This window comes from Urocitellus parryii, chromosome 12 (genome assembly GCF_045843805.1).
Source record: "Urocitellus parryii isolate mUroPar1 chromosome 12, mUroPar1.hap1, whole genome shotgun sequence".
Classification (NCBI taxonomy): domain Eukaryota; kingdom Metazoa; phylum Chordata; class Mammalia; order Rodentia; family Sciuridae; genus Urocitellus; species Urocitellus parryii.
This window is the reverse complement of record NC_135542.1, coordinates 56189928-56212060: the sequence shown is the minus strand read 5'-3', so window position 1 is coordinate 56212060 and position 22133 is coordinate 56189928. Positions and strand designations below refer to the sequence as shown.

Sequence of the window (22133 nt, the reverse complement as noted above, 5' to 3'; positions counted from 1 at the left end):
ATCTTTTATAATAGTGCTTTTTCCTGGTCAAATGTACTTACCAGAGAGCAAATGTGATTAATTTGCAATGAAAAATCAAAATGGATAACAATAAGTCACAAAAGAGCCAACTCAGTGGCTCAAAAATACTTCAAGAAAGTAAAAGATTACCTGAATGCATTCGCTCGATAATAATGGACTGGTGAGGTGGAGGTTGAAGAAAATGTGAAGCATGAGAAATTGCAAGGGCTAGACCAGAACCAAGTGGATTCTAGAAGAGAAAAAAGTATAACTCCATATTGACATTACTCTTGCGCTATTAAAAATATTAGCCATAATATTAACTTAACAAGTCTCATTTCCTAATGTATATTATTATATTTTATTAAAGAAAATAATCTAATATATTGAAGTCATATAATAAAATCTTGCCTTCTATAGTTAAAAGTTTACTTCCAAATATTTTTAACTATCTAAGCCAACACCTATTTAAAACATGATTTACCATTCTGGACTTGTTGGAATTTTTGTTATGTGCAGCAAGATTGACTGTTGGGGGATCAATGACTGAGCCTGGGAAAAGCTGTGCAAGTTCGGCATTAATCACAACGGAAACTGCTTCATTGGGTGGAGTGAGTGGTGGAGTCATAAAAAGTGGTGTTGTTTTTGGAGTGGGTGGAATAACATCAGAAGGATGAATGAAGAATCCTGGGGCAGCCACTGGGTTGGAAGGCAGAGAGCTGTAAACAGGACCTACTGCTGAGGCTGCTGAGGCTGCTGCAGCTGCTGCAGCTGTTGTCTGGTGTAACTTGGCTTCCAGCTTTGCTTTCTGTAAAAGAAGTAAAAGCAACACATATAGACTAACCCTGCCTACCTAAGTTGTGGGGACTACTATGTACATGGATGTAAATTATAAAGATAAACATGATTAAGTAAATCCTAGGTACATAAAGATGAATCAAAACTGGACTCTTCTATAAATGAAACACTGCTTTACTATGTTTACTTCTTAAAATACTGAATATAAAATTTCCTGTGTATTTGAGAACTAAAACTTTCTCAAAGTGAAAATGAACAGCAAGGAGAACAATTAAATGTAAATAAGGAAAGAAAGTTCTGTTAAACATTAACAGGAGGCAGATTCTCATGTGGACTAATCTGACATAATTTGTCACCTGGAATTGTCACAGGCTGCATTTAGACCATAAACATCATTATTGTTAAAATTATAAGTCACATTAATTTAAAAGTTCTTCGAAATGTTGTTTTAGATTCTCTATGGAATAACTGGGAACTGTAATGTTTGATCAAGAATGTTTAAACAATGGATATTACTTAAAGACTATACAAAAATGATCAATTCTATCCCTTCATATATGTATCAAATAAAAGGCATTTATGTAATTTTAACAAATTTAATGCTACAAAAACTTTACCTCAATTTTGTGTTGAAAATTATTAGATCGGATCAGTCAATCTACTTTTCTTTATGAAAATAATGGTCATTTTGAAAGTACTTTTTCAGCTTTTGAAGTTTAGAGACAGCATGAACAAAGAGCCAAATAGTCTCCAACCTGTTGCTGAAGCTTCAAAAGCTGCTGCTGTTTCTCTTGCAGCACCTGTAGCTGTTGCTCGGCTGAAGCCATTGCATGAGAGAGAGACTGCAAAGCTACCTGGGCTGCTGAACTCAGGGCTGTCGAGGCTTCCCCAACTGTCCCAGATGATAGTCCACCTACTGCAGGAGTAACCCCGAAGGAACTCACTGGCATAAGACAAAGGGAAAACAAAAACAAAGACACCAGGATGAAGAAAAGTTTCACAGAGAAACAGTCGAACTAAACTATAGTCAATTTTCATTTTTAAAAAAGGATTCACATGGGCTGGGGTTGTGGCTCAGTGGCAGAGTGCTTGCTTCACACATGTGAGGCACTGGGTTTGATCCCCAGCACGACATAAAAATAAACAAAATAAAGATACTGTGTCCATTCATAACTAAAAATTTAAAAATATATACTTAAAAAAGGATTCACAAAAAGAGAGAAATAAATATAATTTTAAAGGGAGCATAAATGACAAAAATTTATGGCAAAGGTATACTACTCATAATATTGCTATTTAAATTCTAAGGGGTCCCAGAATGACCATAAAGCATATTACTTCTGAGTTTACAAATATTTCGGGTATAGAAGAACTTACATTTTTAATTCTCTCATTTTTAATGGTCATTTAGGGGCCAGGGTTATAGCTCAGCGTTAGAGCACTTGAGGCACTGGGTTTGATCCGTAGCACCACATAAAAACAAATAAAGATATCGTGTTCATCTTTTAAAAAAAAAAACTTTAAAAAAATGAGAGTAATTTATATGAGCATGAGATAAACTTAAAATAACTTTATTAATTTTCTCACACCAACACACAATTTTCCACTTCCAAAAATGCTTAAAAGACTTCAATTTTAAGATCTTTATTTAAAAAGACAGGTGATATTTAATTTCCTCATCTGAAAGCACCGTCTAAACTAGAAAAGGCTTATACAGAATACATAAAGGTTTCCTAATGTATGTGCTCCAAGAACACTTCAATGGAAATAAACAAGTCCCACACACAGTCAAATCTGGTACACACTATTACCAATAAATTTTACCAATAAAGACTCTAGGAAATCCTATAAGTGAAGAAATTTCTTTGACTTTCTTTTTCAACATGTATTAAAATGTATGTTCATTATGAATTCAAATATACATTACTAATTAACCATTAAAATATTTTGCAAAAGGTTGAGATAAAAACTTAATCTCACAACATGTTAGCATAAAACAAGAGGAAGAAGCCAAATCTAATAACAGCAGTAATACTTATAAAGGGTTTTAAAAATATATATATTTGTAGTTATTGATGGACACAATACTTTTATTTTATTTATTTTTCATGTGGAGCTGAGGATCTAACCCAGTGCCTCACATGTGCTAGGCAAATGTGCTTTACCACTGAGCCACAACTCCAACCCTTGTAACAGGTCTAGAAAGAAAGGATAACCACTGTAATAAAAGCAAATATTTAGTGTGCATTATGAAAAGATACACTGTCAATGAGTTGCCACATTCAAGAGATGAATAAATGTATCAGATATCATGATTCATTTTTTAGTTGTTTAAGTGAAGACCAGATTAGAAAAGTTACCCTGTAACACTGAAAGTGGCAGAACTGAGATTAGAACCAAGGGCTGTGTGAAGGCCAAGGCTAAACCCAATGTCAAGAGTTTACTTACGTAAACTCACTAAATCTTTGCAACAGCTAACAAATAGGTATTACCTGTACAAAGTATTAGTTTATATTATAATATGTATTAGGTACTATAATCTCATTTTTAAGTAAAAAACTGAGGCAAGTAAAGTTTCTACTGTCTGACAGTCAAAATTTTAATTTATAAGTGAAGGTTTTTATTTAAAACATCAACACCAGTGGGCTGGGGCTGGGGCTCAGTGATAGTGAACTTGCCTGACATGTGTGAAACACTGGGTTGGATTCTCAGCACCCCATATAAATAAATAAAATGAAGGTCTATTAACAGAGGATTGGGTTGTGGCTCAGTGGTAGAGTGCTCACCTAATATGTGTGAGGCACTGGGTTCCATCCTCAGCACCACATAAAAAAATAAATAAACAAAATAAAGGTATTGTGTCCATCTACAACTAAAAAATTTTTAAAAAAAAAAGGTCTATCAACAACTAAAAAAATATTTTTAAAAAAATCAACACCACCACACATTTAATATACTCAAATAATGTTTCAGATATCCACAGTTACTTTAAACTAGTTGGAAAAATAGTACTCTCTTTCAATTCATCTCAACTTTCTCAAAGACATCAGCAAACATATTATTGACTCTAAATGAAAGAAAGAACATTATATGTACAGTGTACACAAAACAAGACTAGCCATCATTAATTCATTGTTGAAGCTTGGTAATGGAAACATGGGAATCCATTTTACTATTCTATTTCCATTGTGGGTGACATTTTCCAAATTAAAAAGTTTCTAAAAACGCACACATAAAAACAAAAGAAGGGGCTGGGATTGAGGCTCATCGATAGAGCTCTCGCCTAGCACGGGTGGGACCCAGGTTCAATCCTCAGGACCACATAAAAATAAAGGCATTGTGTTGTGTCCTTCTATACCTAAAAAATAAATATTGAAAAAAAAAAAAGAATTTCAGACAGTGCTCTACTGTCAGGGAGGAAAAACTTAGAAATCAACTAAGATTATAAAATGATTTATGATATCTTCCCCAAAATGTCCCTCCCATAAGTTTCCACTTATAATGATAGCAAAATTTACATTTATTGCACATATATACTTACATATCATTTATTTGTTTATCATTCCATAAAGTATATAATAAAAGAAGGTATATACCAGTAAACGTACTTGCATCATCCCTTTCTATTCTGGTTCCATCACTAGTTGAGACACAAGTAAAGTGCAGGGGTTCAACTTCTAGAAGTCCAGTGAGAGATGTGAAACTACCCTCAGCAGCTGTGCAACTACTGACCTTTCCATTTCCTAGTACAGAAAAAGAGAAGACTTACACTTAAAGCATGTAAAGATAATTTTTAAAAAGCAAATCAATCAGTAATTATAGCTCTAAACTTAATATTAATTAAAACACATATAAACATAAAACATACAGAGCCCAAACAATGAGCATGATACTAAGAAAATTCACAAAAGAAGATACTAGATTGTTTGCCACAAAAGCAGAGTTGCATAAAAGCCATGTAGTGGCCATTCACAGTAATAAGAAACATCAGAGATTTCTTTTTATAAGCACTGAAACTTATATTCAGCAACAAGTGATTTACATGTTAATTACAGAAAAATAATAAGCTAGCTCCTGACATTAGATATCACACAATGTTAAATATACATAATGAAAATACATTCTATGCTGTCAACTAAGACAGTGAAAAAAAATTACAGAAATATTTCAAAATAAAAAAGACACTTATCTTGAGGTATACTGCTTTCTATTAATAAAGATAATTCAAGTTAGCATAAGTAATTTAAAAAATAATGGTCATAATTAGATGAAGAAAGAAACTACAACAAGAAGACTAAAGGAAAAAGAATACAAAGAATTCACAATGACTGTATGTATGGCTCAGGAGAGCAAGTATTATTTTCACTGCTTTTCAAATTTTTTAGACAACTAATGCTTTAAGCAGAATTATTTAAGAGACAAGGTAAAATAAAATCTGGCCAAGAAAAGATCTAGGAGTTAAAAATGGTCAACATCTGAAGGAACACTAAATGCCAGACTAAACTGTCATAACCTTACTCTCTAATGTCCTATTGATGACCAACATATGGCCTAACACATACTCAACAAAAATGTTTATTGTAAACTGGGCAAGGTATTGTGTACTTGTAATCCCAGGAAATCAAGAGGCTGTAGCAGGAGCATCATAAGTTTGCCTCAGCAACTTACTGAGACCTGTCACAAAATAAAATTAAAAAGGGCTAGGGATAGGGGCTGGGGTTATGGCTCAGCAGTAAGGTCTCACCTCACACATGTGAGGCACTGGGTTCAATCCTCAGCACTGCATTAAAAAATAAATAAATAAAGGTATTGTGTCCAACTCCAACTAAAAGGGGGGGGGGGCAGTAGGGATGTAGCTCAGTGGTCCACTGCCCCGAGGCCCAATTCCCAGTACCATTAAAAAACAAACAACAACAACAAACAATTTATTGCACACAAACTCAAATAAGATATGAGATCAATGAGTAAAAAGAAATAGGTTGGCTCTTCATGAAACATATTCCATATTAGTGGTTACAAGGTATTTAGCAAGTAGCTAAGTCAGGGGGAGTCAATTTTATTTTAACAGGTTAACACAATGTTTCCCTGATGAATTGATGAGATTTATGGGGGAAAATAAGAGATTGCTATGTATTTATTCATTAAAGTAGAAGAATTCAGGCAGAAAGAATATGAGTGAAAATTCCTACAATACAAAGAAACATGACATCTCTGAGGAACTAAAAAAATAATATGATTAGAGGAACAATTCTCAATGCTGACTCTTTACATGTCTGTAAAATATTAAGAACTCTATGGTAAATATTATATATTAAGCTAATGTAAATGAAAGCCATTTTGAGGTCAAGAAATTATAATTCATTTGATAATAATAAATCCATTAGATGCTAAAAGAAATAGTATGCTTTGGTTTTAAAATAACCAAAACACTTAAAAGTCAATCTCTTTATAGTCTGGCTTATCAGAGAATAGCTGGAATCTCCCATCTGCATTTTTATTCAAAGTGATGCTATATGTCATTTGTAAACAAGAATTTGAAAAAAATCTAGTCCAACAAAAATAAGTAGTTGAAAAATTGGGGGCTGGGATTGTGGCTCAGCAGTAGAGCGCTTGCCTAGCACATGCGGGACCCAGGTTTGATCCTCAGCACCACATAAAAATAAAGGCATTGTGTTGTATCCATCTACACCAAAAAAATAAATACATACATAAATATTTTCTAAAAAGAAAAAGGAGTAAATTAATAGCCTTGTATATGGAAAAAGTGCTTTGTGTATATTTCCCATTTCATCAGCCAAAATTTTTTTAAAAATTAGTTCTTAAAAATTAGTTAATGAACTTTGTTTTGGGTTGTTTATTGTTTTTTTAAAATTGTTGATGGACCTTTACTTATTTATTATATGTGGTACTGAGAATCAAACACAGTGCCTCACACATGCTGGGCAAGTGCTATACAACTGAGCCACAACCCCAGCCCCTTAGCCATGAACTTCTGAAACAGTTCCATTAAAATCAATTGGTAGTTGGGTATAGTGGCAAATGTGTATAATCCCAGGGGCTCAGGAGGCAGGAGGATTGCAAGTTCAAAGCCAGCCTCAGCAATTTAGTGAGGCACAACGCAAGACCCTGTTTCTAAATAAAATAAAGGGCTGAGGATGTGGGTCAGTGGTTAAGAGCCCCTGGATTCAATTCCCATTACAACAACCACCACCACCACCACGCAATTGGTATACTGTATATTTTAAGGAGTCTTTTTACCCACATACAGTGATAAACTATCCCACACATGGATCACTTGAGAAATGTTGATTTAAGATTATATACAAATCTTCCAAATGCTGATATTTTATAATACTAGAAAGTAATGCTAACATCATTATATGCCATCAGAAAAGATTTAACGTGTTGAGAGCTGTCAAGCTCACTGTGAAAGATATATGTTTTCCAAAATTCTAATTTTTACTTTAACAGTTCTACGTTTAAGATTGGCAAAAAATATTAATTTTTCCCAAAGTGACAGGTTATTTTCAATCATTTTTTAGAAAATATCTCTCAAATAATTAAGATTTAATGAACATGGTTTGCCTATCAACCTTTCTTGCAAATAAGCTACTGGTTCAATTTGTAACTCAAACAACTGCACAAATTATTTCCCTAAAAGAACCATAGTACTTTGGCACAGAGAAATGCCTTGTGTATATTTCCCATTTCATCAGCCAATATTTAAAAAAAAAAAAAAACATACTCAGGGTTTCAAAACTTAATAGCTAATTATATTTACTGCATCATGTATATCCATAAATGAATGTGGCATATTTTTATTTCAAGTGTATAGTAAAAACCAACAAGCATTTGCATAATCAATACAAATGTCACATAGTAAAAAGGCAAACAACACTGTACATTATAGCAAAAAATTCTGATGTTAGGAATCCTGAGGGGGTCTATGGGCCATATCTTGACGATTAAAAGGGGGCTGAGGACTGAAGGGGCAATGGCAAAAAATTATATGGTAAGGGAAAGAAAGCCAAATTATATAAGATTTTTTAATATGCTGTATTAGAGATGTTAAACTTCACAGTAATAGGAAGACATTAAACTATTTTAAGGAGAGAGATTAAGCAATTAGGTTTGCACTCAGAAAAGACTATACTCATTGCAGTGTGGAGAATGTATCGAAGTGAGTCAAGAATGCATACAGGAAGACCAGTTAAAAAGCTATTACTGCACTCCAAGTTCAGAATGAATATACTTTGGACTGTAATGCTATCAATCATGATAGGTAAGAGAGTGAAGAGAACTGAAATACACATAGGTGGAAAAATAGCTGGGACCTATTAAGAAAGAGATAAACAAGAATGACATTCTGTCTTATGCCACTAATGGTATTAATTGAAAAAAGAAAGACAATAGAAGATTGAATGATGAAGAATAAGATAAGGAGACATTCATGTGGTGACACATCATGATTTCCAAGTTCCCTCTTCTGGGTTTTCTTTACTAAGTATTACTATTCCTGCAAACTTACTACCTGAGAGCATGGCCTGAGCCTATGGTCTTCACCATACAGTCTTATCCTAATGGATCTCATCTTCATTGGAATTCTAACTTATCCTCCAAGTTCTAACTGTAATTAGCAATGACCTAAATGATTTGTCACTTAGAGAATACAGATGAGACAGGCATAAGGAAATCATAGCCTAAGTCATCAAATACAAGTGATAATATATATATACTCAGGGCAATATAATTCCTTAATAATAAAATGACAGCCAGTGGGCTGTAGCTCAGTGGCAGAGCACTATGCCTAGCATGTGTGAGGCACTGGATTTGATCCTCAGAATCACATAAAAATATAATGCTAAGTGAAATTAGCCAATCCCCAAAAACAAATGCTGAATGATTCATCTGATTTAAGGATACTGATCCATAATATGCTGGGGAGGAAGAGGTGTTAAATGAACTCTAGATAGGACAAAGGGGACAGAGAAGGGAGGGGAAGGGAGCGGGCACAGGGTAGGAAAGACAATGGAATGCGATGGTCATCATAACCCTAAGTACATGTATGAAGACACGAAGAATGTGACTCTACTTTGTTTACAACCAGAGATATTAAAAACTGTGCTCTATATGTGTAATTGAATTGTAATACATTCTGTTGTCATATATAACAAATTAAAAATTTTTAAAAAGAAAATAAACAAATAAAGGCATTCTGTCCATTTATAACTACAAAAAAAAAAAAAAAAAGACAGCCAAGAGGAATCATGAATGCTTGTAATCCAGCATCTCAGGAAGCTAAAGCAAGAGGATTACAAATTCCAGACCAGTTGGGCAATTTAGCAAGACTCTGCCTCAAAAGTTACAGGGGAGGGGGCTGGAGCTATGGCTAATAGTTAGAGTGCTTGCCTAGCACATGAAGGCCCTGGGTTCGATACTCAGCACCACGTAAAAATAAATAAAATAAAGGTATTAAAAAAAAAAAAGTTACAGGGTAGGACTAGGGAGAAATGGCGAGGTAGCTCAGCAGTACAGCACCCTGGGTTCAATTTGCAGTATCAGGGAGGAAACAAAACTGGCAAACTTGTATGTATAGTATAATATCTTCCATTAAAAAATTTAACAAATGTGTATAGGAAACAAGTCCAAATAACTAAACATCTAATAAACAATGATATACAGGAGGGGTAAAAAGGATGTAGTTGAGATATTTCATTTTATTTATATTTCTATATGTGATTTTCTAGTTTCCTTTTTCCACAATTCATCATCATTTACTTGCAATTAACAAAACTCCAAAAATTTATTTATAGTTAGTGTGACAATTATCTTAATGTTTTACAAATAAATTACCTAACAGTTTATCAGCAACAAATACAACTAGTGTATTACAAAGAAAAAGAATTAACAATAACATGGACATTGCTTTATGTATGAAAATAAACACCATATTCTAGCACCTGAAAATTTTATATAAATAATTTTATACAAACAATCCTAAAAGTAGATTATTCAGAAACATGTAGAAGAACATATGCACTGTCTACAAAGCTTAAGTTGGGGCAGTGAAGACAAATATAAAAATTTTTTTTCTTTCTTCATCCTTACTTATTACAGTAAGTATATATCTTAATTCTATATTTCTGAAATAACATTATTTGACATTATACGCAGCAAAGGTAAAGCAAATAAAACTCACAAGGTTGCAACACATAAATTTCAATAGAAGTATGAGTATTAAAATTTTATTGACATACAAGTAAAAACAAAAACATGAAATAAAATCACAACTCCTCCCATATATATAGCTAAGTATATGAGATAACATTATACATCTAAGTATCCCTTAAAGAAAATGCTTAGGACCAGAATGTTTCAAATTTTCAAGTTTTTTGGATTTAGGAATAGAGACTTTACTGGGTGAATATCTCTAATTTTCGAGCATTTTGGATTTTGGATTTTTGGATTAGAGATATTCAAACTTCACTGGTTTGGGGGCGTTGGGGGAGAAGGGGAAAAGCAAGAAATTAAAGCAGTTTTAATGATTCACAGGTGCTAAGTTCTTAAGAATTTTAATGTTAAAGCATAGCAACTACAATGCATTAAGTAAAATGGTAAATTAAACCTAAGATATAACATTTTAAAAATTCTTTTAATAAAATAAATCACTACCTGAAAGGACATCTGATAAATCAATTTCGTCTGATTGGACACCAATGCTGCTATTGTATATATTTTTACAAGAGGAGCCACTCATCTCCAAATCAAAAAGGACTGGATCAAATGGTGAGCTATATAATCCGTATCTGAAAAATAAATTTTAAAAAAAGTACTAACAATTTTCCTGTCAACCATTTAATTAAGAATTATCTATTCACTTTGTTTATAACAGCAGTTTGATTTACAGAGCTGAGGAAGCAACTAACCAGATATAACTAACCCACTGAATCCTAATTCTGTTCTCTGAAACTATACTCCTAAAGACATCCAGAGACTCAGGAAATATAATTCCAATAAGCTAGTAGCTGTTGTAATAAGGCCATCACTTTTGGAGGAAGGCAGGGAAGAAATAGCAGACATTCTTCTATACCACTCAATCTCTACAGTAAGTAGAAAGTACAAAGGCATTATAGAAAGTTTCATCAAAATGAAGATTTCTAATCTCAAAAAGATTAGACAACCTTTTTTATAAATAAAGGAATACTTCAGAAATTGAAGATCAGGAAATAATTCAAATCTAACCTTCTGCTCTTTCTTAATTCACCACGTTGAAGTTATGGAAACATAAATAACAGATGGAAAACTACGAGTTAAGGGTAATAATTATTTTACAAAATCACATCTATAAAGTTGTAAAAACAGAAAAGCATATCACATTAAATGCTTTTTCCATTAGCAAGGCATTCCAATAAGTTATGAAATACAATTAGCCCTCTGAATAACTATCCACGGGAAAATCTCAAATTCAGAGAAGGGGAAAAACCTTAGGAATTATCACTTGAAAATTGGTAGTAATGCACAAATGACAACTATTTTGCCAGAAAATAGCATCTTAAGCATATATATTAAGTAACAATTCTATGCAAAGGTAGAATCATACCCAGAAAGGCTCCTTATTAAGCATTCCATATGTTAAAATACCTTGTTTGAAGTAAAGCTTCCATTGGAGTCAGCCTGTCCTGTAATTGTCTAGACACAGCAGTAAGCAGAGATGCACAAGCTGTACTGCACCCAGCTAAATCTTCATCTTTAACATAATTCAGTAGGACAAAATACCAATAGACAGAACCTGGAAACAGTAATATTGACATGTTTCTTTTTTTCTCTTTTTTCTTTAACAAAGAGACTTCAAGTTACGTTTTTTATCAGTACATCTCCTTTTGCTAGAAATATATCTTTTTCTAGGAAAGAAAATCGTTAAGGACAATTTACAAAGAAAAATGAAATCTTTGGATTAAAGAGAAAACACTGACAAAATGAACCACATTGAACTGTGGCCCAATGTGTGGCACAGTCCTCCACTAAGAATTTCAAACATATTTTTGAGAGGAATATCAAGTCAACCTAGACATTTAGGATTAAAATGTGAAATGACTCTGAGGTACATTTTAGAATAGCTAAATAATTGGAGACTATAGGTCCTCTAAGCCAACCTTCCTAAAACACTATTTCTTTGCATGAAAACTTTCAAAAACTACTGGATAGAAGTTAGCTTCAAACAGTACACTTTAGGAAGTGAATGGAGCATAGTTATTCTATACTGCCTATTAGATAAAGACCAAGAGATTTTAACATTCTTTATAAATTTTAACATTCTTCATAAATTTTAAGATGACTAAGTACACATCAGAATTAAAGCATCCCACCTCAAGAAACTATCTTCATCTGTAAGAAACTATCTTTAGCTGTAAGAAACTATCTTTATTTTTGCCCTCATACCAGAAATTGAACCCAGGGGCGATTAACCACTCAACTACATCTCGCATCCCCGGTCCCCCTTTTGTTTTGAGACATGGTCTCTGTAAGGTGCTTTAGGGACCCGCTAAATTAACCAGGCTGGCCTTAAACTTGCAATCCTCCTGCCTCAGCCTCCAAGTTACTGTAATTAATTACAGGTATGTACCACCACACCTGGCTTAAGATACTTTTTAAAAGATGTACAGTAAAGTATACAAGTTGAGATGAAATGGCATTTTTATTGTCCAACTAACCTTTTCCTAGGAATATTATTAAAACAGAGCATATGCTGACCAAACCACATGTTATTAACACCTTAAAAAGATAGATAAGCTAAAGGGAAAAGGGGGAATGATAATAAACAATTACTAAGATAGTCCCTATGATTATGCTATCTGTGGTTAAACTAATTTTACATACCACCAGTTGCTGCTGCTGGCAAAAATGACATATTATCAAGTAAAGCCTTCAACAGAACAGATCCAAATCCTGGTTGACACGGGTCACATTTGCCATTACTGAAAATTTTTAAAAAGGAGAATTTTAAAAGACATTATTCATGGTTTAAAAAAAAAATAACCCTAAATCTAGAGTAGCATTTAAAGATCTTTAAAATTTATTCATCCTGATTAAAGAAACACCTGTGTTAGACCAAACATATAGCAAGATAGCAAGAACTAATTACACTAATTACTAACTAATTACACTAAAGGACAATTTTCTTATGCATTAAAGCACTACCTTTAATAAAACAGGCTTTCAGGCGAATGCAGTTGATAATGGCCATTAGTTCTTAAATACTTCTTAGTTTAAGTTTCTGGATTTACAAAAACTATTTGCACATTTTCTTTTTTTTTAAAGTTCATGTTAGACTGGTATATGACAGGGAGTAAGATTCAAGTTTAAAAAAAAAAAAAAAAAAGCCCATCAGAAAGAGACAGGAGTGAAAGTGAGAGAAATGTTCCTCTTATAAAATTCTCCCAACCACTACTAATAAGCAGAGAAGGCTAGCAGATTCCTTTTATTAATAGACTTACAAATTTTAAATTTTTTTAAATTATAAAAATTTCTTTAAATAAAAAAATAAGCTTTATTAACTTCTGAAGTCATTCAATGAAGATCAAATTACAATATAGAAAGGTATCAGTCACCAAACTACAGGTGCACCTACAAGTATACTTTCAAATTAAAAACACACCAACTTAAAAACAAAACAAAAACAATAAAACACACCAACCTAATGCATAAGGCTAGAAATCTGGCACACTTATGGGCTATACTTCGTCCTGCCTCAAAGAAGCAAACTCGTACAATGTCTGAAAGACATTTTCGTGTTTTTGAAAGTAGACTCTCATTTCCTTCCTTTGAGCTGCAAAACAATGGTAGACATTTAGACTCAATCTGGACTCTGAATCATAAAACACAAAGGGCAATCATCAATGGCAAACAAAATCATAATTATTAACCTTCCTGGTCCATTTGAATGTACTCCAGCTAACCAACAGAGAGTATCCAACACAAGGCTCTGGGCATGTTCTGTGATTTGGCCATCACTGGCTTTTCTGCAAAGCGCATTAAGAAGCTTCTCATGAAATTCTGAAAACTGTAACATAGCACATCGTTGCACTCTATGAGAAAGAAAAAATATGTTATCAAAAAATTATATTAACACAACAAATTAGAACAAGTAAACTAAAGCAATGACATGTTTGTTGGTCATGTAATGTTCCCCTCTATTTTATTTAACTTTCTTTCAGTACTGGTAATTAAACAAGGCTCTCACACATACATGCTAGCCTTTTCTATTTTATTTACCACAGAGGGTCTTGCTAAGTTGCCCAGGCTGGCATCAAACTTGGGAACTTATTGTCTCAACTTCCTGAGTAGCTGGAATTACAGGTATGTGCAACTGCACCCAGTATAATGTTTCATTTTAAATCATAAGTATCACAATTTAAAAAGAGAAAAATAATGGGGGGTGCTAGGGATGTGAAACAGTGGTAGAGTGCTTGCCTAGCACATGCACAGCCCTGTTTTTGATTACCACTACTAGGAGAGATGAGGGACTTTTAAATTAGCATATACAGAGAACTTCATTTGTAGATAGTTTTAAAAGAAGTGAAGCTTACAATAATGTCATATGATATTATTGTAATATGATAATAATGACAAAAGAATGAGTATAAATTCAAATAAAATTCATTTCTTTCCTCATGTATTCCTGGTTCATAACAAATACTGTAAAAATACAAGAGTTAAGACAATTAAATAAAAAGACAAGTTTTTCTTTTTGTTGCTAGCAACAAAATTTTCAGGTAAAAGTCAAATTTTCAAGTTTGTGTGTGTGTTGTTTTGTACTTTTATTACTTTAAGAACAACAGAATGAAAAGAAATTACCTTTCCTTAGAAATTGAAGTTTTCTTGAATCTTCGAATAGTGACTGAAACCTCTTGAAGTAAATCACAGCCCCGGAGATTTTCATTTTTGCGAGTGCCACTTGCATTTTCATTCTTAATATTAGATGACTTTTCCTAAATATGTAAAATTAGATAAGTGAAAAAAAAATTTAAATTGTACCAAGCTATCAAACCAAGGAAAATAACTGCACATTATTATTATCAAAAACTATAAATCTCAAATTAAAACAATAGCTTCTACTCTCATGTTCATAAACAACAAATTTTCCACAGAGAAAATAACAACAAACTCACTATTTTAAAAGCCCAGTGATTAAAGATTATAAAAACCATACTTCTGAATCTAATTCCTAGCTATAGCACTTTAGAAGCTATTTGAGATATGCCAGTCTCCCAACTGCTGAGGTTCACCAACTTCCAAATATGTAGAAAAAATGGTTGATAGCAGCACCTACTCTGCCTATCTCAGCGTTATTTTGGGGATTAAATAAAGTATAGAAATCCTTGAAAAACTGGAAAACCTATACAATCAAGTATCAGAGAATTATTAGGAGACTGCATGATACATAGCTAGTTGTAGAAAATAAACCATGAAGATTAAGACATTCTAAAATTATTACCCAAAGTCTCATCTGACATTCCCCAAATGTCATCAAAAAATAAATAAAAAGTGGTGAGATACCAAAAGAGAACATACTAGGGTAAAATTCTAAATAAATATTATACTCGAAAACTATAAATGGAAATACCTGCTATAAATTATTTCCTACTGAGAATATTTTATAAAAGCTAGACAATTTGCTTTATGTTAATTCAAAACATTTTCCTGATTATATTTAAGTCACTGCAAAAAAAAAAAAAAAAAGTACAAACAAACCAAGTATCAAGTAAACATCAATACAGGGTCATACTACTTCCCAAAATGTGTCAAATCTCATCCACAATGTTTACAACAGCATTGTTGTTCAAAAGATAGCTTCATACCTTGCCAGCTGCAACTTTTGCCAACAGTGAAGCAAGTGAATAACCTTTGTTACTCTGGTGTTTTAAGGATGGAAGTCTTACTACAGGACGTATACCACCATTACAAATTTCATCTGTCGCTCTTTCATTTACTGCTTTGACATGGATTAAAAATGAACGATATTTTCCTCCTGCCATACCTAGAGGAGTGGTGCAGAACAGAATAAATTACTGAATCACCAAAAAACAAAAAAATAAATAAACTGCCTTTTATCTAATAGAACAGGCTAACAACTCCATCAGGCCAGAAATTCCAAATTATACTGTTTGAGTATACGGTTGAACAATTTTGATATGTTAGTAGTACCCCTTATCTGTGGGGAATATGATCCAAGACCACCAGCAGATGCCTGAAACTGTGGTTAGTTCTGAACTCCATATATTTTATATTTTCCTCCGATATATATGAAACTATGATACAGTTTATAGCCTTTTCTACCTTAACTTCTCATTCATCTGTGGCCATAATGTTTGCAGTTTGAAGTACAAGAGCAAAACTTCTATTTTCCCTCTTGACAATTTTATGGATGGGTTTCACCATGGGTTTTAGCAACCTCAACCTATCATATTTTGCTTTCCTGAAGTCAAAAACTTTCACCACTTCACTTAAAGGATTTCAGATTTCTCTTTTGCATACCCAAATTATCAGTACCACTATTCTGGGGTTTTATGTTATTAGGTAACATAAGTGTTACTTGAACACAAGCCCTGTGATACTGTAAAGGTTGTTCTGATAATCATCCAGATGATTTTGATAACTTTTTCAACAATTTGAACTAGGCATTTTTTGTTTGGTTGTTTTTATTTTGTTTTGTTTAATTTTTAAATTAAGCTAAAAAGTCCTGCTACTGACAGTTTTATTTGTTATCCATGAAACAACCAATTATTTTTAAATATACATTTATTATACTTTTTGTATACTTAAGATATATGAATTATTTTATCTGGTAGTATCAGACCTATTCCATAAAAACTCTTTCAGGAGAAGAAAATATAAAAATATACAATAAATACTCAAAGATTTGGGAATCTGAAGCGATAGGAAAGTTGAAAATGACAGAACATAATGTCTGATTACTCAAAGACCTCTGTCAAATCGACCTCTATTCATTTCTTCCTTTTTTTTTTTTTTCCTTTTGCTACTGGGGATTGAACCAAGGGACACTTAACTACTGGAGCCACATTCCTGGCTCTTTTTTATATTTTATTAAGAGATAGGGTCTCACTAAGTTGCTGAGGGCCTCACTAAATTGCTGAGGCTGATTTTGAACTCACTGTCCTCCTGCCTCAGCCTACCAAGCCACTGGGATTACAGGCATGTGCCACTATACTCAAGCTGTGCTTTACCAATGACCACTAAGAACTTCATGACACAAAAAGTCAGACAAGAAGTTTCACATAACCATAATCACATATGAAAGGAAAATACCTAAGATAAAGGAAGCTGTTCAAATTTCTAATGAAAGTCATGAACAAAACAGTATTTCACATTGATCAAATCAGCTTATCTTAAAGTCTTTTTAATAATTGTGACATTATTCATTCTACTTTTATAAAATATATTAATTACTTCACCTTTAACAAGTTTAGGGCTTGTTAATGTCAACATCCCAGCATGCCCTGAGAGATCAAGGCCACTAGCAAGCCATACTGGCCCACACAAAATATCTTCTTTATGATCCTCTAAAAATGGACACAATCTAAGACCTAAAAGGAAAAATACAGATTTTCTTAAGTTTGTTAATTAAAAGGTAATAAACAAATATCCATCCCTTTGCATGTAATACCACCACACAAAAGAACACACTAAGAGAGTGTTTAAATAATAATTCATTGCCATGCTAAGGAGCTATAACCAATTATCTAATATACGTTGTTTTCCATACCCATATCATTTTTCGTTTCATCTTGATTTTCAGAAAAAAAAATTTATAGAGCCAAGAGTTGATTTCAAATCCCAAGGTATTAAAAAACAAGAACACAAATATTAGCGCAGCTGTGTTCACAAAGATGAGCTGAAAGTTAAAGCACATTGCCAAAGCAGAATCATGGGGTATTTGTTAATCATTGTTCTTAAAACCAAGTTTTTGCAAGCTGTAAGGAAATCTTTGCCCAACACGATGCATTCGGATCACTACTCCTTTACTGTCATGGACAACAGCTCTATAATTTAACTCACACTGTGATTCCTCTACATCCATGTGCTGCATTTCTTCATTCAAATCAACCAGAGACGGTTTCCCATTTTGTTCCACTTCAATGTTAAGAGCTGGAGACAAAGGAAAGGTGATCTGCCTATCTACTGCTGTTTCTAGAGGATAAAAATATTAGTAAACTTAATTTTGCTTAATATCAATGATTTTTGTGCCTAAAAATCTAAAGGTTTTTATTAAATTGGGAAATACTGTGATTTTCATCACAGATGCTATAAAATGGATGTCAGAAGAAGAAGAAAATTAGATTCAATGAACTATTTTATATATTCTTCTCTCTACTAAGGCCAATGAAATATTCACCTGAAGAAGTAACTTACTGGCAACTAAATTAAAAGTTCTGACTGTTGGCTGCACATATAAGTACCTGTGGAGTTTTTAAAATACCAGTGCCTGAATTCTAAACCCAATAAAGAAGTTTGTGATGATTCAAAACACACACACACACACACACACACACACACACACACACACACAAGAATTCACATAAATACACAAACACATACATGTATTTTTTCACAAAAGAAATTTTTTCAAATTTCAACGTTTGAGCCCCTAATGTTAAACGGTCATTTTACCCTGATATTATCTCTCGTCTATTTTAAAACAACCTATTAAAGAAAAAACACTGAGAACTAACATTGAGTTCCTAACATGTTAAGTGGATAATAATATGTTATTAGTAAGTCAGGATATCAAATTTTAAAATTCTAAGAAGGATAACCAAAAAAAGGTATATTTCTGGCATCACACAAAATGTTCACTTCACTAATAACCTTAAAAGAATGGTAAATTCCATAACAAATTCTTTTTACAATTAACTCTCCTCTTAGGAAACAAAAAGCATAAATCTAGTGATGCTAAAAGTGAAACTAATTCACAAAGGAATGAATCCCCTTCCCAAAAAATTCAATTAAATTGTTTATGTTTATGCATTTCTGAACATCACTGAGTTACTGAAAAGCACTGAAATGTTTTCTGGATTGTTTTCCTATATAAAAAACACAAGTAGTTGAGCACGCAAACAGCACAGAGTAGGGAGGAGGGGCAAGAAGAGACCTCAAAACTGAAACAGTCAAGTTAAAAATTAGATTTAAAAAAAAAAAAAAACAACCACAAGACAAAATATTCAAAGATTAATTTTAATCTATTCTTACCATTGACTTTCCCTAAGCCTGGAGCTTTATTCTTCAGCAATGTCACTTGTATTTGTGGAATATTGGTGATGTTTGAGTTCAAAACAAATTTGAAGTCCACATGTCCAACCATACAGGCTTTAGGTAGAACCAATTCAAATACATGTTCATCCCAGCTGTTGCTGTCAAACAAGAGGTGAAACGCTAAATATTGCAAAAATCGTTCATTAGCCATAACCATATTATCATTAATATCACCTTTCCTACTTTCTGGGTTTTTACATTACAACAAAACACATTTCTCCCAAAGGAGAGGTTAAATTTAGGGCAACGAATGATATTTCTTTAGGAATCTACTACACCTGCCTTAAGATGTGTACATACCAATAAACCCTTGGTTCCTCAAGTATCAGAATTATCTGCAAATTCCTGGGCCCATCCTAGATCTACCGTAGGGTTCCAGAATCTTCCTTTTAAAACAAGAACTTCTTGAATACATCCATTCTCTGCTTTTAAATTCTTCTCTCTCACATCAGATGCCCAATATATCATTAAATTCTATTCCCTCTAATTCTGAATTATAAAGAGAATCCATTCACTCTATTCTTTGCCATCATGGTCCAAGTTATCATTAGTAGTTCACCCAGATTACCACAATAGTGATTCTATCACTGCCACATCAATATCACAAGCACTACCACCTATAATCTACCCTCAACACAATAGTCACCTTCCAAACCACAAATTATATCACATCTCTCCTGTACTCAAAACTAACACATATCTCATGAAGCATGAGTCTGAACTCATTTCCTACCATTCTCCACTATATCCATTCCACTTCAACAACAATGGTTTTCTTCCCCTTCCTAGAACTTATAAAATATACTCCTCAGGGTCTTTGTACTTATTATTGCCTAAATTAGTATTTCCACAGAGAGCTTTCTCAGGCCCCTTGTATAAAAATGTCATGCAAATTTTCCTTTTTACTCTCTCTCTAAATTCATATACATGTGTTTACCCAAAAACTATTCAATCACCATACACCATTTTAACATTCTTCAATCTTTTTCATAAAAGCTTTACCCTAAGCCTGTTTACTGTTTGTCTATGCTCACTAGAATGTAAATTCCATAAGCACCATATTACTAGAGCCTGTAAGAGTACATGCTTTTATAAAAGAATATTTTATAAAATAACAAAGATTTTAAATATTTGTTAAATAAATTTGTGGGCTACATGAACAAATTAATAGCAAATGGTACCTTACTCTTATTATTTTATTCTATAAGAACAAGAACACAGCAATTTCCAAACTGATGATGACAAATGGAAGGCATAAAGTTATTAATATGCAAAAGTTAACAGAAAGAATATTATTAGGAATTTCAGGTTGTCTTTAACAAATATATAAAATGGTCTTAAAATTAAATCTTGGCGCACACCTGTAATCCCAGTGACTTGGGACACTGGGGCAGAAGGATCACAAGTTCCAGGACAACCTCAGCAACTTAGCAAAGCCCTAAACAACCTAGCAAGATCCTGTCTCAAAATAAAAACTTTTTTAAAAGGTTGGCAATGCAGCACAGTGGTAAAGTGCTCCCCCATTTTTTTTTTTTTATCTTGGAAAGAAATATTTTACCTGTCAGTCTGTAATTTCCAAGTTCTAGTATGCTGAGCAGCATCTCCATGGTGCTGCTGATGCAAATGTTGAGGATGCCTCCTTTGCTGCTGTTCTTGCTGAACTTCTACCCAGCATGGAGGAACAGTAGCTGAAAACCGTGGAGTCAAAGTCTCAAAGCGGGTTAGTTCAACTAGAGAAGTCAATATTTCAACGGTGAATGGCTGGTCCACCAACAAATCAACTCCTTAACATTAGTGAATGAAATAAGGAGGAAAAAAAAAAGATAAAATTTTAATTTATGTTTTCTGTCTAATTAACCACAACACTACCAAATATCCTGAAGATTTAATAAAGAGAATCCATTCACTCTAATGAAAGTAACAAGTACTGACTAAATACCAGCACAAAAGAAAAGCCTATCTTGAATAAGTTTAAATTATAGACAGAAGAGTCACTTTTGGAGAAACTCAAAAACAACCTATTAGAAGATGATGTACTGACTTTTGACTAACCCTAAGAATATAAGGGCAACAAAAGCAGTAGAGGCAGTTTACATGCAAACCAGTTTACATCAGATCAACTATTAACTTTCACAACTTGTATTTATACAATAAGATGCCCTTTTGTAATGAACATTTTTAAAAAATAGTCCAAAGCTATTCTGATAGCAAATAAATGTGTACACATTAACAAACAATATTTTTGCACCTTTATGGTATTTTATAGATATGCCATTGATAAAAGAGTGACAATCTACTTTACACAGATTAGTTTTCTTTTACAAATACATTATTCACATATGTTAAGTGTCTAACAGTCAAAGCTGAGGAGCTATTGCTCCTATTCTATTTAACACAAATAAGTTTTAAAAGGCTAAATACGACATCTTGTAGACTCAGAATATTGTCACAAAGAAAATGATACTAAGTTCTATAAAATTATCACAAGCCTACTTCAAACTACATCTTTTACTCGACTATCATATCTGATTTAAATCATATTAAATAATTGTTTGTAAACATTACCACCATGATTTCATTGTCATTTGTTAATAAAATAAACTAATTTAGGGATGAGGATGTAGCTCAGTGGTATAGTGCTTGCCTAGCATGTACAAGGCAATGGATTCAACCCCTAGAACAAAAATAAATAAATAAAAACATAATAAAATAACCTGATTCATCTTTTCTCTACTAAAAAGTACTTTATGTATTTTATATGAAAACTCTGCTCCATTCTACCAATAACTCAGAAAACACGAAACCATTCAATGTATTAAATTTTTATACATGGTTGTCTAGTTAGCCAAGACAAAGTCTTAATTAACTACAAATCAGCATATCTCAACTGGGGAATGATTTTGCCTACAAGGAATCACCTGAAAATATTACACTGTATTGATGGGGACAGCTGTGTGTGCTACTGGACTCTAGCACAGGATAGTCTACCTATAAACAAGAATTTT

At 33.0% G+C, this 22133-nt stretch overlaps 1 protein-coding gene across 8 annotated transcripts in view; it reads right to left on the bottom strand.

The window, feature by feature from the left end:
- Birc6 (baculoviral IAP repeat containing 6) overlaps positions 1-22133 on the bottom strand; it is a 209709-nt gene that overhangs the window by 119999 nt on the left and 67577 nt on the right. For 3 of the 8 annotated variants that reach the window (XR_003301795.2, XM_026399426.1, XM_026399557.1), the window contains exons 12-26: positions 20687-20912; positions 19066-19226; positions 17875-18006; positions 17271-17402; positions 15657-15835; positions 14653-14786; positions 13722-13883; positions 13493-13624; positions 12676-12773; positions 11440-11587; positions 10471-10604; positions 4395-4541; positions 1554-1741; positions 485-808; positions 151-250 (exon numbers count right to left, since the gene is read on the bottom strand). Coding sequence is in view for 7 of the 8 variants with exons in the window: in XM_026399426.1 (XP_026255211.1) it covers positions 151-250; positions 485-808; positions 1554-1741; positions 4395-4541; positions 10471-10604; positions 11440-11587; positions 12676-12773; positions 13493-13624; positions 13722-13883; positions 14653-14786; positions 15657-15835; positions 17271-17402; positions 17875-18006; positions 19066-19226; positions 20687-20912 (2397 nt within the window). In the remaining variant the exon portion in view is untranslated. The remainder of the gene's footprint in view (positions 1-150; positions 251-484; positions 809-1553; positions 1742-4394; positions 4542-10470; positions 10605-11439; positions 11588-12675; positions 12774-13492; positions 13625-13721; positions 13884-14652; positions 14787-15656; positions 15836-17270; positions 17403-17874; positions 18007-19065; positions 19227-20686; positions 20913-22133) is intronic. The other 5 variants (XM_026399638.1, XM_026399721.1, XM_026399887.1 and 2 more) reach the window with 4 other exon arrangements.